The sequence below is a fragment of the Pseudophryne corroboree genome, chromosome 12, assembly GCF_028390025.1.
Source record: "Pseudophryne corroboree isolate aPseCor3 chromosome 12, aPseCor3.hap2, whole genome shotgun sequence".
Classification (NCBI taxonomy): Eukaryota; Metazoa; Chordata; class Amphibia; order Anura; family Myobatrachidae; genus Pseudophryne; species Pseudophryne corroboree.
In genome coordinates, this window is record NC_086455.1 from 16,694,967 (window position 1) to 16,709,967 (window position 15,001).

A 15,001-nucleotide genomic window follows, 5' to 3' on the forward strand; every position below is an offset into this window, starting at 1 on the left:
GAGGGACTCCCGAGATGGTTGTACTCCCAAATCTAGTCTGTAACCGCCCAAGCCTTCTTCCACCGACCTGCGCCTACCCTGGGACCCTCCAGGTGGTAGGAAAGTCTGACCTTTAGTGTGTGTATAGGATGATGTAAAATCAGACTGGACCGAGGATGCTGAACCTCTGCTTCAGCGCTTTTTTTTTTTTTTTTCTTCTGAGATCCCCTGGCGACAGAGATATCGCCCGTGTGGAATCGGAAGCCTGAAAGGGCACGGTAAAAATCTAAAGGAAAGACCGGTAAAGGTCTGTCTTGGAGCTGGGGCAGAAGTAGGAGAAAGCAAAGTGGACTTACCTCCAATGGTTCAAGAAATCCTGCAGAAAGTTCCTTCCCCTGAACCATCTGCCCCGTAGGATTTCATGTTCACCTGTCACTGTCGCAGCCCCAGAGGTCGTCGGGTTAAGACAGCCCAAAGCGAAAATGCAGGTTCCGAGACTGCAGACATGGAGACCTCCAAAGAACATAAAGCAGAATCGTGATTCTGACCTGTACCAAAGTATCAATTGATCCGGATGCGAAACATCCTGTAACCTAGAGGACAATTGTTCCACAACCTACCTGCTCCGGACAAGGTAGAACCCTGCTGCCGTATATGTCTTCGATGGATCCCTGAGCAAGGTTGCCTCAGGAAAACGGCAGCTTGTTGGACCGGCGATACATCGAGGGGTATACCCTGGAGAGGTTCTGATACCCTTTCCTGCCGTCTGCGGGGAAAGGATAGGAAAACAAACATTGTTTGATACCTGAAATTGTGTATTCGGGTGTCTGCCGGCCGTCTACCGGAGCCTGCCCAGCTCATCCGAAACTGGACCAGTCGCTGTCATTTCGTCATCGGCGTCGAACCCTGATGGACTTGACGTGTCCGCCTCCTTTACCTGCAGTCTCAGACGAACTGCTGTATAATGCACCTGGATATTCTGAGACACAGGTTCAGACTCCACAGAAAACAGACATCATCAGTATTGTAACATGGAAGGTTAGCAAGGTTCCTTTAGAAACCTGGAGAGGTGAAATGACGTACAAGGTCTCTGGTTACCAGTGACATTACCTGTATAATCTGAGCTGTTCACTCCTGTCCTGCAGGTGCGTGGAGGGCTCTGCAGATGGCTCCACCGCATACTTCACACCTAAGAGGGAATTCTTTGACTATCCCAGGTGAGACAAACGAAAGGAGAAAAGGTGGGTTAAATAAACACAGCCCTATGTAAGGTCTGCACTATAATGTGTAGTGACCGACACGATTCAAATAAACTTTCTGGAGCAGCGGAGACCTGAACCAGTAACGCTGCACTGTGGGACAGGAGTCTTAGCCCTAGGCTATAGGACCTCTCCTTAAAGTTTTGTTTGGATTCAAACCCCTGTTCAGATACCCGCTACTAGCGTACTGAGCCACAGCGCTATTTGTCTGATGCTTTACACACATTCCCCAATTACAAATAGCATTAGTAACTAGTGACACCAAGGAATAATAAAGGGAAGGCAACACCCCGCCCTGTATGTAGTGTACCGCTAATTAAGGTGCACCCGATGTTTCTCGGAGGTTCCGCTGGCTTTTCAAAATGGTGACCAGCCTGTGAGAAAAGATGGGTGAAAATGTTATGTGGCAAGGTGGGGTATTCTGTTTCTAGAAAACATTGCGGAAGTGTTTGTTTTATCCCCTATATATGGTATTGTATGGATATATCTATATACATACCCACACACTTAAATATATATATACAAACATATCTATATATATCTATATACACACACCACAGTGAACCCATGCACCTAATAGGGCAGATAAATACTGTGCACCTAATAGGGTAGATAATTACTGTGCACCTAATAGGGTAGATAAATACTGTGTATTTGTAGGGTAAAGAAATACTGCACAGTAGATTTTTAATTATCAATGAGCTGAGTCCCAGCTCCTGTAATAGAGCAGATTCCCTGATCTAAATGTCTGAAATGGGGCAGAGGACTCCCCTGCAGGAGGAATGTAGCCAAAGCAAGATGTAACAATATTTCTGCAGCACACTGCACAGAAAAGCTACAAACTCCAGAGACAGGTGTGTTGCCTAGAGACAATGAGAGCTGGGAGCCTCCTCCGGGAAAATAAGCTTCACCCCCCTTCCCCCCTCATACCTTATACATGTAAAGAATCCTCCCTGCACAGCCAGGAGAGGAAAGGAGCTTTCAGTGGCCCGGGGAGCGGGGGACTGTGGAGCGGCGTCTCGTCATGCTGCAGCGGCTGGGGAGCGGAGAAAGCCCGCCGTACAGAGCGGGAGTTAGCTCCGCCCCCTCCACTTCGGCGCCAAATTCAAATCCGCTGTATAGTAAGCGGAAAGCGCCCATGCATCCCCCGGCCGCCTGTATGCTGCGGCCGGGGAGCGATGTGCGGCCGGGGAGCGGAAAGCCTGAGCCCGCCGAACGGAGCGGGAGTTAGCTCCGCCCCCCTGCTCCGGTCACTTTCAAATTAAAACCGCACTATCATCCGGCTGCCTGTAAGTGTGTATGCTGCGGCCGGGGAGAGTGTGTCATTTGCTGGAATCGAACCCTAGCTCGTGGGCATCGTAACTATAGGTGTTACCACTCTTGAGAGCTATGCTAATTATTACACAGATATAGGATATATGTAAATGTATCACCCGGCTGCCTGTATGCTGCAGCCGGGGAGTGAAGAGCGCTGAGCCCGCTTACAGAGCGGGCTGAAGCTCCGCCCCCCACATAATGGCGCCAATTTCAAATTAGTAAGCCTTTTATGCACTCCAGCCTGTCTGACTGGAGAGTATAGGGGAGCCTGTCCATCCATGTATTAAAACACTGAAACTGAAAAATGTAAAAACATACATCAGTCTGGAGGGGGAGGGGGGGAAGATTGTACTCACCGCTTCCTTCCGTCAGGCGTTTCGACCCAGCGGCCCCGACACGCGCCGCACGCAGCGGTGTCCGGCCATTTTTGATACTCACCGCTGCCATGCTGCCGGAATCTTCTGCTGGATGGAGTGGCCCCGACACGCGCCGCACGCAGCGGTGTCCGGCCAACTCAGGAGAGCTCAGTGTCTCCCTCAGCCGGGGCCCATCCCGAGCCGCACGCAGCTGCGATGGGACCCCGCCGGCAGCTCCCGCGGTGCAGACTGGCAGTGGCAGAGCTGCCAGTCTGTGCGTGTGTGAAAGAAAAATAAAATAATAAAGAAAAAAGAAATAATTCTTCAACTAAACCCAAGTGAACCAGCTACCTCGGGCACTAAACTAAGACTGGCTTGGAGGGGAGATAGTAGGGGAGGAGCTAGCCACAGGGTGAGAATTTTAAAGTGCCAGCTCCCAATTACTGCCTACTATTTCCCCATTGTAACTACGCTCCAGTGGCCCCTAGTGGATGAAGGAGAAATATTATTATGTGAATTGGGGGTACTGTGCGGCATAATGTGTGCTGGCAGCTCGGACATGTGACATAGTGTGACCTTAAGCACTACTGCGATTCATAAAAGAAACTAGGGCACTACTATGGGGCATAATATTAAATAGGGCTCTACTATGGTTCAGACAATGAACTAGGGCTCTATTATACAGCATAAAACTGCTGCATTGGGACGGGGCCCCCTTCAAAATGTTGCTATGGGGCCCACAAAGTGACAGTTGGTGAATTCTCCCTGTGTACCTGGAACATATGACTTGCTGGGTGGTCTGGAAACTGTGACAGTTATTTGCAACCACCCACTAAGGATGTGAAAAGGGGTAAAATGTTCCACCTGGGCACATCAGCAAAGTGCTCCTCAGTACTCCTTATACTGACTGTGACTATTCCAGTACTCCTTATACTGACTGTGACTATTCCAGAACTCCTTATACTGACTGTGACTATTCCAGTACTCCTTATACTGACTGTGACTATTCCAGTACTCCTTATACTGACTGTGACTATTCCAGTACTCCTTATACTGACTGTGACTATTCCAGTACTCCTTATACTGACTGTGACTATTCCAGTACTCCTTATACTGACTGTGACTATTCCAGTACTCCTTATACTGACTGTGACTATTCCAGTACTCCTTATACTGACTGTGACTATTCCAGTACTCCTTATACTGACTGTGACTATTCCAGAACTCCTTATACTGACTGTGACTATTCCAGTACTCCTTATACTGACTGTGACTATTCCAGTACTCCTTATACTGACTGTGACTATTCCAGTACTCCTTATACTGACTGTGACTATTCCAGTACTCCTTATACTGACTGTGACTATTCCAGTACTCCTTATACTGACTGTGACTATTCCAGTACTCCTTATACTGACTGTGACTATTCCAGTACTCCTTATACTGACTGTGACTATTCCAGTACTCCTTATACTGACTGTGACTATTCCAGTACTCCTTATACTGACTGTGACTATTCCAGTACTCCTTATACTGACTGTGACTATTCCAGTACTCCTTATACTGACTGTGACTATTCCAGTACTCCTTATACTGACTGTGACTATTCCAGTACTCCTTATACTGACTGTGACTATTCCAGTACTCCTTATACTGACTGTGACTATTCCAGTACTCCTTATACTGACTGTGACTATTCCAGTACTCCTTATACTGACTGTGACTATTCCAGAACTCCTTATACTGACTGTGACTATTCCAGTACTCCTTATACTGACTGTGACTATTCCAGTACTCCTTATACTGACTGTGACTATTCCAGTACTCCTTATACTGACTGTGACTATTCCAGTACTCCTTATACTGACTGTGACTATTCCAGTACTCCTTATACTGACTGTGACTATTCCAGTACTCCTTATACTGACTGTGACTATTCCAGTACTCCTTATACTGACTGTGACTATTCCAGTACTCCTTATACTGACTGTGACTATTCCAGTACTCCTTATACTGACTGTGACTATTCCAGTACTCCTTATACTGACTGTGACTATTCCAGTACTCCTTATACTGACTGTGACTATTCCAGTACTCCTTATACTGACTGTGACTATTCCAGTACTCCTTATACTGACTGTGACTATTCCAGTACTCCTTATACTGACTGTGACTATTCCAGTACTCCTTATACTGACTGTGACTATTCCAGAACTCCTTATACTGACTGTGACTATTCCAGTACTCCTTATACTGACTGTGACTATTCCAGTACTCCTTATACTGACTGTGACTATTCCAGTACTCCTTATACTGACTGTGACTATTCCAGTACTCCTTATACTGACTGTGACTATTCCAGTACTCCTTATACTGACTGTGACTATTCCAGTACTCCTTATACTGACTGTGACTATTCCAGTACTCCTTATACTGACTGTGACTATTCCAGTACTCCTTATACTGACTGTGACTATTCCAGAACTCCTTATACTGACTGTGACTATTCCAGTACTCCTTATACTGACTGTGACTATTCCAGTACTCCTTATACTGACTGTGACTATTCCAGTACTCCTTATACTGACTGACTATTCCAGTACTCCTTATACTGACTGTGACTATTCCAGTACTCCTTATACTGACTGTGACTATTCCAGTACTCCTTATACTGACTGTGACTATTCCAGTACTCCTTATACTGACTGTGACTATTCCAGTACTCATTAGACTGACTGTGACTATTCCAGTACTCCTTATACTGACTGTGACTATTCCAGTACTCCTTATACTGACTGACTATTCCAGAACTCCTTATACTGACTGTGACTATTCCAGTACTCCTTATACTGACTGTGACTATTCCAGTACTCCTTATACTGACTGTGACTATTCCAGTACTCCTTATACTGACTGTGACTATTCCAGTACTCCTTATACTGACTGACTATTCCAGAACTCCTTATACTGACTGTGACTATTCCAGTACTCCTTATACTGACTGTGACTATTCCAGTACTCATTAGACTGACTGTGACTATTCCAGAACTCCTTATACTGACTGTGACTATTCCAGTACTCCTTATACTGACTGTGACTATTCCAGTACTCCTTAGACTGACTGTGACTATTCCAGTACTCCTTATACTGACTGTGACTATTCCAGTACTCCTTATACTGACTGACTATTCCAGTACTCCTTAGACTGACTGTGACTATTCCAGTACTCCTTATACTGACTGTGACTATTCCAGTACTCCTTATACTGACTGTGACTATTCCAGTACTCCTTATACTGACTGTGACTATTCCAGTACTCCTTATACTGACTGTGACTATTCCAGTACTCCTTATACTGACTGACTATTCCAGAACTCCTTATACTGACTGTGACTATTCCAGGGCTTCTGTACAGTATTATATGTAACAACGGACGTTTGCTGCACTCACTGGATAAGATTCCTAGTTACTATTTGCGTTAGTACTATCACTGATTATGTGTGTTAATAACAAAACGGTTGATAACTTTATCCAAACACTATTATTGTATTATTTTTAAAGCATTGTCGAATTTGAAATTGTATTATTTAATAAATGGTATTTTTATTGGACCTTTCCGTTGTAATTTATTTGATATAGCAGAAGGGATTTTAGAACTAGCACATTAAAATCCTTGAAAATGTGTATTTTGTAAACGTAAGTAAGTGCCGTACATCACAGGGTGTGGTGTGAAGGAAGGGTCAACATCTACCATGTCTTCATGTATAATATGTCGCCCTGTCTTTGACGGCCCAGCGGTCACTTACAGTTCCTGGTCCGAGCAGCTGCGGCAGCTCCAGCGTCATACACCTCCTCCCCTAACCCTAAACTCCCCCACTCAGTCTCACCCTAACCCTCTCGCCCCCCACCCCCACCAGCAGCCTAACCCTACCACCCCCATGCAGTCTCACCCTAATCCCTGACGTAGCCTAACCCTCCCCCGCAGTCTCGCCATTACCATACAAATTCTAAGAACCCTTACAGTGCGCCTTCTTCAGCCAGAAGTTTCGATGCAATGAAATGTGCACGACTCCTCGGCCGTAGCTGCACACACGCAGTATGGAGCACGTGTAGCGTGAGAATATACACAATACGGTCCGCAGACAGGCGTATGTTCCACGCTGCATCAGTCACTCTATGGGGGAGATTTACACAGCCGCAGATATCGGCAGTTATGACTGACGGGTGTCACAGGGAACTGGTAATTAATGCTAAATCAGTGTAGTTGTGCATTAATTACTACATCGGGCAAAGACGCCGATCACTGGAGTCTTTGTAAACCCGACTGATAGTAAATCTACTATGTGTGCAGTGGTATATCTATAAGGGGGTGCTGGGTGTGTGGTGTACGTGGGTCCAGATGGACCCGTAATACCCCTCCTGCACCCATAAACTATACTTACCTACCTGAGGACACTGCAGAAATCACCCGGTAACTAGCACAGGTGCCATTTTCCCCCACTCATATGGGATGCGCAGCGGACTGCGATACAACTCAGCACATGAAAGAGGGTCCTGCAGAGACAGCGCTCTGGCTCCTGCCTCTCCCATAACTCCCGTGTATATTATTCTCAGGGCCGTCAAGAGCCCGGGTGCTGAGGGCGTGGCCAAATCAGGGGAGGTGTGGCCACTCCTACTCAAAAACTTTTTTTGTTTTTTTTAAGTTTGCCCAGTGTTGCTGAACAGATGTCCCCCTTAACAGCTAACCTAGGCCCCCACCAAACCCCAGCTTGGATAATTAGTACCCCCTGATTAGTTTATCTGCACTATTCACCCCTGATACGTCCTGCCAGCCGTTGTGTTACGTTACAGCAAATTCAGTTTATTCTTAAACCTATTTTTTTGTAGGGGAGGGGGGAGTTTTTAATCTCTTCCACCAGCTGCCTGGAAAATATTATTCCACATCAAATAACACACTAAGATACAGCACAAACCACAAACAGACACAACAAATGTCAGCACACAATAAATACACCTTATGTTAGTGAACACATCTCATGCAGTAACTAAACGTACGCAATACACAGTAAGTCACAACAGAAGTATAGTCCAGAAAGTAATTGCAGAACTGTAATATCCACACATTGGTCACCTGTGTGTACGTCTGAGTGAGATGTGAGGGGGGTAGCGGGGGGGGGGGGATTACCAGTGTCCGGAATATTCCCCAATAACCTCTCCTCACACTAGAAGCCAGGACTCAGGCGTGTGCACCATGAAGCATGCGGTTTCACCCCGACCATACTACCAGGGTGTCCCCAGCCTTCCGCTGGTATCTACCTGCCCTCTGTGTGGGAACAGAAGCTCCTACAGGCAAAGATACAGCATTATAATATACATGGGGATTATTAGGGACCAAGATTATAGCACTTTTAGGAAAGCGCCAACGCAATACAGGTACCAGGAGTATATACAAGGGTGGTCCAGTAAGTAAGGTAAACAACCCTCTCACGTGTGTAATGGTGTCTATATCATTCTAATTCCCTGCCAGGTCAGAGCAGGTAGACCACGGCTTACCCTCACGGCCATTACATAGTGCCTCATATCGGTCATCCAGTCAGGTGTAAGATGGCGAGGCTGGCGGACACATGGTCGCACATTGAGGTGCGTAGTGTGATCAGATATCTGGGTATAAAGGGCACATAAGCAGCTGACATGCATCGCCAACTTCCGACCGGGATCCAACAAAGCCTCGGCTTCTGCCTGCAAGCTGTATTAATGGTTCGTCTGCAGCTTACAAATGATCAGCGTGAGAGGCTGTGTGCAATACAGGACAACGCTATAAAACCATTTTCCTCTGGTGCAGACTTCAAGAACACTTTATCCACTATGCAATGTTAATCCATTAGAACCTATCCTCACAGAAGACCAGATGAGCTACAAAATGGCTGCCTCCTTTGTGTGCAGGTGACACGAAACACAACCAGACAGGAGAACCACCTCACAGAATGCACAAAGCGGTCTTTGTGACAATTCTGTAGCAACTTTCCCTCAAGCACAAGCCGTAAAAATGTAATCTACAATATTATTCTCCAGACAATGGCGTAATCTTCATTCCATACACAATAACCACAGCTGTACAAATTACTAGGAAATTGAGCTTTATTAAAATATATGACGCAAGACAGAAAAAGTGGACGATACTGTGAGGTACTAAACAGATTTCAAGCACAGCTGTTGTTCACAAAGTGGAGGCAGCCATTTTGTGAATACAGCCTACCGGTTACCCCACAGGTATACGACTTGGGATCCGGTCTGAAGATCGACAGTATCTAGGTCGACAATGTTTAGGTCGACAGTCACTAGGTCGACATGGATGGAAGGTCGACATGTGCTAGGTCGACAGGTCTAAAGGTCGACATGAGTTTTTCAAATTTTTTTTCTTTTTTTGATTTTTTTCATACTTAACGATCCACGTGGACTACGATTGGAAAATTAATCTGTGCCGAGCGAAGGCACCATGCCCGAAGCCGCGAGCCATGCGAGGGGACGCGGTGCACTAATTTGGGATCCCGGTCACTCTACGAAGAAAACGACACAAAAAATAAAATAAAAAAATAAATCCTCATGTCGACCTTTAGACCTGTCGACCTAGCACATGTCGACCTAGAAACCCTGTCGACCTTCCACCCATGTCGACCTAGTGACTGTCGACCTATAGTGGTCGACCTAAACATTGTCGACCTAGATACTGTCGATTTGATGAACCACACCCATACGACTTCAGGACATAAAATGGCAAAAACCACTGCGTTCAGGCAACTAACACATGCAGAATACATATTGCAGTGCCATCTATTTACAAGGTATAAATATATTTTTAATTGTAACAAACCACACATAAAAAGATACAATATACAGGTATTTCAGCATTTTCCCTTAATAAGACAATTTAGCAAAGACTGATTACAAAGCGATATCAACGATCCACCAATTTGGTTTCCATCCAAAATATCCACTGACAATGATCTCTTTAGCACAGTTGTCAGATCCTGCATTCAATGGTCCAGATGGAATCCATTTGCAAAAAGATGAGAAAAGGGGTGGGGCTGACAACTGTCTAGGTTGTCAAGGAACACTTTAGCTGAAAACGAACATTTTTCAGTGAATTGCTTTGAAGGCAACGTTCCAATGGCGATCATGTGTATTTTGAAGGTATATTATCCGTATATTTTGCTGTCTAGATGTTAATTTTCAGTCAGTGTATTGTATACATTTCATTTGACATCATTTTATGGAGGTCATGTAGATCACGTAACCACTAAATTACAAGATCTCTGGAACGACGCCTGCCGTCATGAAAGGGACAGGCACAAGTAGCTGAACTGAGAGCACACCTGCTGCTAATAAAACAATGCAGCCATATTGTGTACTTAACCAATACACACACAGCGCCTCCATGACATCACTAGTTTCTAGGTGAATCCACAGACTGCATTAATAAGCATGCTTAGTTGAGACCACAAGATGTCCGCCTCTTTGTATATCGGATGCCTGCATACCACACTGATACAGCAGATTAGATATTTACATACCTTGCAGCAGTTTCCATAGTAACCGAAAGACTTCCCAGTACTTGGGATTGCACCAGTCAATCAATAGAAAATTCCATTGACAAAACTGTATTACCATTATGGTTTAGACTATAGTGATCTAGGCTACGGAGCAGACCGGAGGCTATTGCGTAACATTTCTTACCAGTACTCTCCATTTTATGCACAGGAATAGAAAACTATGGTATAGAATTGTTCATACAATAAACTACTTTACAGAGAAGTATTTCCGACTGCAAGAAACCGTATTTTAAGTTCTACACGTTTAACTTGAAACAATAAACCACCAATGAACTGTTCTAGGTGACGTAACAATACACATACAGAACATATAGTCAGCTATCTCAATTACAACCAGTAGGTGGCAGAGCTGGATGCATTTTAGTATTGATTCTAGTGTTATAAGACTCAAAGGGGCAGATGTATGAAGCCTGGAGTAGTGATAAAGCAGTGATAAGTGAAAGGTGATAACGCAGCAGCCAATCAGCTTATTACTGTCAATTTACATATTGGAGCCGATTGGCTGGTTCGTTATCACCTCGCACTTATCACTGCTTTATCCCTTCTCCAGGCTTAATACATCTGCCCCTAAGTTACTGAACAACAAGATTGTACAAGTTGATTTGAGTTATATACTGCAGTCTTTGGAAACCAAGCAGAGGCATGAGATGGTTTTGGGACGATGAGGCTGGAAATACAGTACATTAATATGGTATAATTTGATCCAAGTGCTGAACGAAGATTAAAAACACGATCATTCTTTGGCTAAGAAAAAAACAAAAGGAAGACCTGACTTCCAGCTCACAAGTGAAGACATTAAGGCAGATAGACAATACAGCAGCCGGAAGTCAATAAAAAGTGTTACACAAATAATTTAAATATACAAATACTGATGAACTGAAATAGTTATACTGGAAGCATCATCTGAAACCTTCTCCTTCATCAGAGATCTCTTCTTCTGTGGAATTCATTTCCAACAGTGCAGGCACGGTAACATAAAGTCATTGACTTTAAGCAATACACAGTCACAAACTAAACAAACAATAATATATATATAAAATATTGAAATATGACTCCTATTACTTTGATTATAGCCCTAAAGGTAATCTTTCTAGACCATCAATAAAAAAATACATAGGATGACCAGTCTTATGCACCGATTATAGGGGCATATGTATAAAATCTTGCAGAGAGATAAAGTGGAGACAGATAAAGAACCAGCCAATCAGCTCCTAAATTCCCTGTTACAGGCTGTGTTTGAAAAAAAAAAAAAAAAATGACAGGAGCGGATTGGTTGGACGCTCTCCAAGCTTTGATATATATGCCCAATAGACTCCAGCAAAATTCCATTTTGATAGACATTTAACTAGAGGTTTCAAGAGAACACACCAGCTATCAACAGACCATGATTACGTAAAAGGCAATAAAGTGTCTACGGGAATAAAGCAGCACATCTCTCGTTAGATTAATATTAATAATCTGCAGCATTTACATTAATTCTGGGATTAAAAACTGTGGTTCAAGCAGATACAGTACATTAGCTGCAGTTGATCTCTTCTCCACTAGAGGGCTGTCCTCACACATCTAGGCAAGCCATGCAAGTGTGCGGTAGGTAGGGCCCTAGGGCTCAAGTGATGCAGAAAGCAGAGCCGATCTCTCAGTGAGGTGTTTCATGGGTTTAACTCCGGAAGAACTTCTTGTTTAGGAGGAAGATGAGAAGGTTCACGTTGATCTTTGCTTTATCGAACATCTTCATAACAGCCACTCCCTCGTACTGCAGCTGGAGGAGATCCTGGGGCGACAGTCATAAAGGAAATACATTACTGCGAGATATCAAAGCAGCATTACGGACCGCTAAATAATATACGGAGGCCAGTTTATTCTATAAATAATATACGGAGGCCAGTTTATTCTATAGGAAGTTTCATTCTTAGAGTGGAGATATTGTCACCTTTGGAAATCTCTGCTTTCGCAGCTTATTCATAATCCTAATTACCAAACACACACACACAACCCCCTGCCCAGCTCCATTTCCCAGGTTTTAACACCACCTGTACAAAGCTCCCATGTCAGCTCCAGGCTGTAGGCCATACATAGCAAGCCTCATCAACTCCAGGCTGTGCGCCATATATGCAAGCTTCCCCGTCAGCTCCAAGCTGTGCGCCAAGTGCAGCATACACAGCGAGCTCCCCAGTCAGCTCCAGGCTGTGCACCATACACAGCGAGCTCCCCAGTCAGCTCCAGGCTGTGCACCATGCACAGCGATCTCCCCAGTCAGCTCCAGGCTGTGCACCATACACAGCGAGCTCCCCAGTCAGCTCCAGGCTGTGCACCATGCACAGCGATCTCCCCAGTCAGCTCCAGGCTGTGCACCATACACAGCGAGCTCCCCAGTCATCTCCAGGCTGTGCACCATACACAGCGATCTCCCCAGTCAGCACCAGGCTGTGCACCATACACAGCGATCTCCCCAGTCAGCTCCAGGTTGTGCAGCATACACAGCCATCTCCCCAGTCAGCTCCAGGCTGTGCACCATACACAGCGATCTCCCCAGTCAGCTCCAGGCTGTGCACCATACACAGCGATCTCCCCAGTCATCTCCAGGCTGTAGGCCATACATAGCAAGCCTCATCAACTCCAGGCTGTGCGCCATATATGCAAGCTTCCCCGTCAGCTCCAAGCTGTGCGCCAAGTGCAGCATACACAGCGAAATCCCCAGTCATCTCCAGGCTGTGCACCATACACAGCGATCTCCCCAGTCATCTCCAGGCTGTGCACCATACACAGCGATCTCCCCAGTCATCTCCAGGCTGTGCACCATACACAGTGATCTCCCCAGTCATCTCCAGGCTGTGCACCATACACAGCGATCTCCCCAGTCATCTCCAGGCTGTGCACCATACACAGCGATCTCCCCACTCAGCTCCAGGCTGTGCACCATACACAGCGATCTCCCCAGTCATCTCCAGGCTGTGCACCATACACAGCGATCTCCCCAGTCATCTGCAGGCTGTGCACCATACACAGCGATCTCCCCAGTCAGCTCCAGGCTGTGCACCATACACAGCGATCTCCCCAGTCAGCTCCAGGCTGTGCACCATGCACAGCGATCTCCCCAGTCAGCTCCAGGCTGTGCACCATACACAGCGATCTCCCCAGTCATCTCCAGGCTGTGCACCATACACAGCGATCTCCCCAGTCAGCTCCAGGCTGTGCACCATACACAGCGATCTCCCCAGTCAGCTCCAGGCTGTGCACCATACACAGCGATCTCCCCAGTCATCTCCAGGTTGTGCACCATACACAGCGATCTCCCCAGTCATCTCCAGGCTGCGCACCATACACAGCGATCTCCCCAGTCATCTCCAGGCTGTGCACCATACACAGCGATCTCCCCAGTCAGCTTCAGGCTGCGCACCATGTGCACCATACACAGCGATCTCCCCAGTCATCTCCAGGCTGTGCACCATACACAGCGATCTCCCCAGTCATCTCCAGGCTATGCACCATACACAGCGATCTCCCCAGTCATCTCCAGGCTGTGCACCATACACAGCGATCTCCCCAGTCATCTCCAGGCTGTGCACCATACACAGCGATCTCCCCAGTCAGCTCCAGGCTGTGCACCATACACAGCGATCTCCCCAGTCATCTCCAGGCTGTGCAGCATACACAGCGATCTCCCCAGTCAGCTCCAGGCTGTGCACCATACACAGCGATCTCCCCAGTCAGCTCCAGGCTGTGCACCATACACAGCAATCTCCCCAGTCATCTCCAGGCTGTGCACCATACACAGCGATCTCCCCAGTCATCTCCAGGCTGTGCACCATACACAGCGATCTCCCCAGTCATCTCCAGGCTGTGCACCATACACAGCGATCTCCCCAGTCATCTCCAGGCTGTGCACCATGCACAGCGATCTCCCCAGTCATCTCCAGGCTGTGCAGCATACACAGCGATCTCCCCAGTCATCTCCAGGCTGTGCACCATACACAGCGATCTCCCCAGTCATCTCCAGGCTGTGCACCATGCACAGCGATCTCCCCAGTCATCTCCAGGCTGTGCACCATACACAGCGATCTCCCCAGTCATCTCCAGGCTGTGCACCATACACAGCGATCTCCCCAGTCAGCTCCAGGCTGTGCACCATGCACAGCGATCTCCCCAGTCATCTCCAGGCTGTGCACCATACACAGCGATCTCCCCAGTCATCTCCAGGCTGTGCACCATGCACAGCGATCTCCCCAGTCATCTCCAGGCTGTGCACCATGCACAGCGATCTCCCCAGTCATCTCCAGGCTGTGCAGCATACACAGCGAGCTCCCCAGTCATCTCCAGGCTGTGCACCATACACAGCGATCTCCCCAGTCATCTCCAGGCTGTGCACCATACACAGCGATCTCCCCAGTCATCTCCAGGCTGTGCACCATACACAGCGATCTCCCCAGTCATCTCCAGGCTGTGCACCATGCACAGCGATCTCCCCAGTCAGCTCCAGGCT

The 15,001-nt window shown here is 46.7% G+C and overlaps 1 protein-coding gene across 2 annotated transcripts in view; it reads right to left on the reverse strand.

Moving 5' to 3' along the window:
• Positions 1–11,699: 11,699 nt before the first annotated feature.
• The window catches only part of IQGAP3 (IQ motif containing GTPase activating protein 3), a 49,988-nt gene continuing 46,686 nt past the window's right edge, over positions 11,700–15,001 (reverse strand). For both annotated transcript variants that reach the window (XM_063947099.1, XM_063947100.1), the window contains one exon: positions 11,700–12,292. In XM_063947099.1, coding sequence (XP_063803169.1) covers positions 12,179–12,292 — 114 coding nt within the window. In that variant the 3' untranslated portion in view covers positions 11,700–12,178. The remainder of the gene's footprint in view (positions 12,293–15,001) is intronic.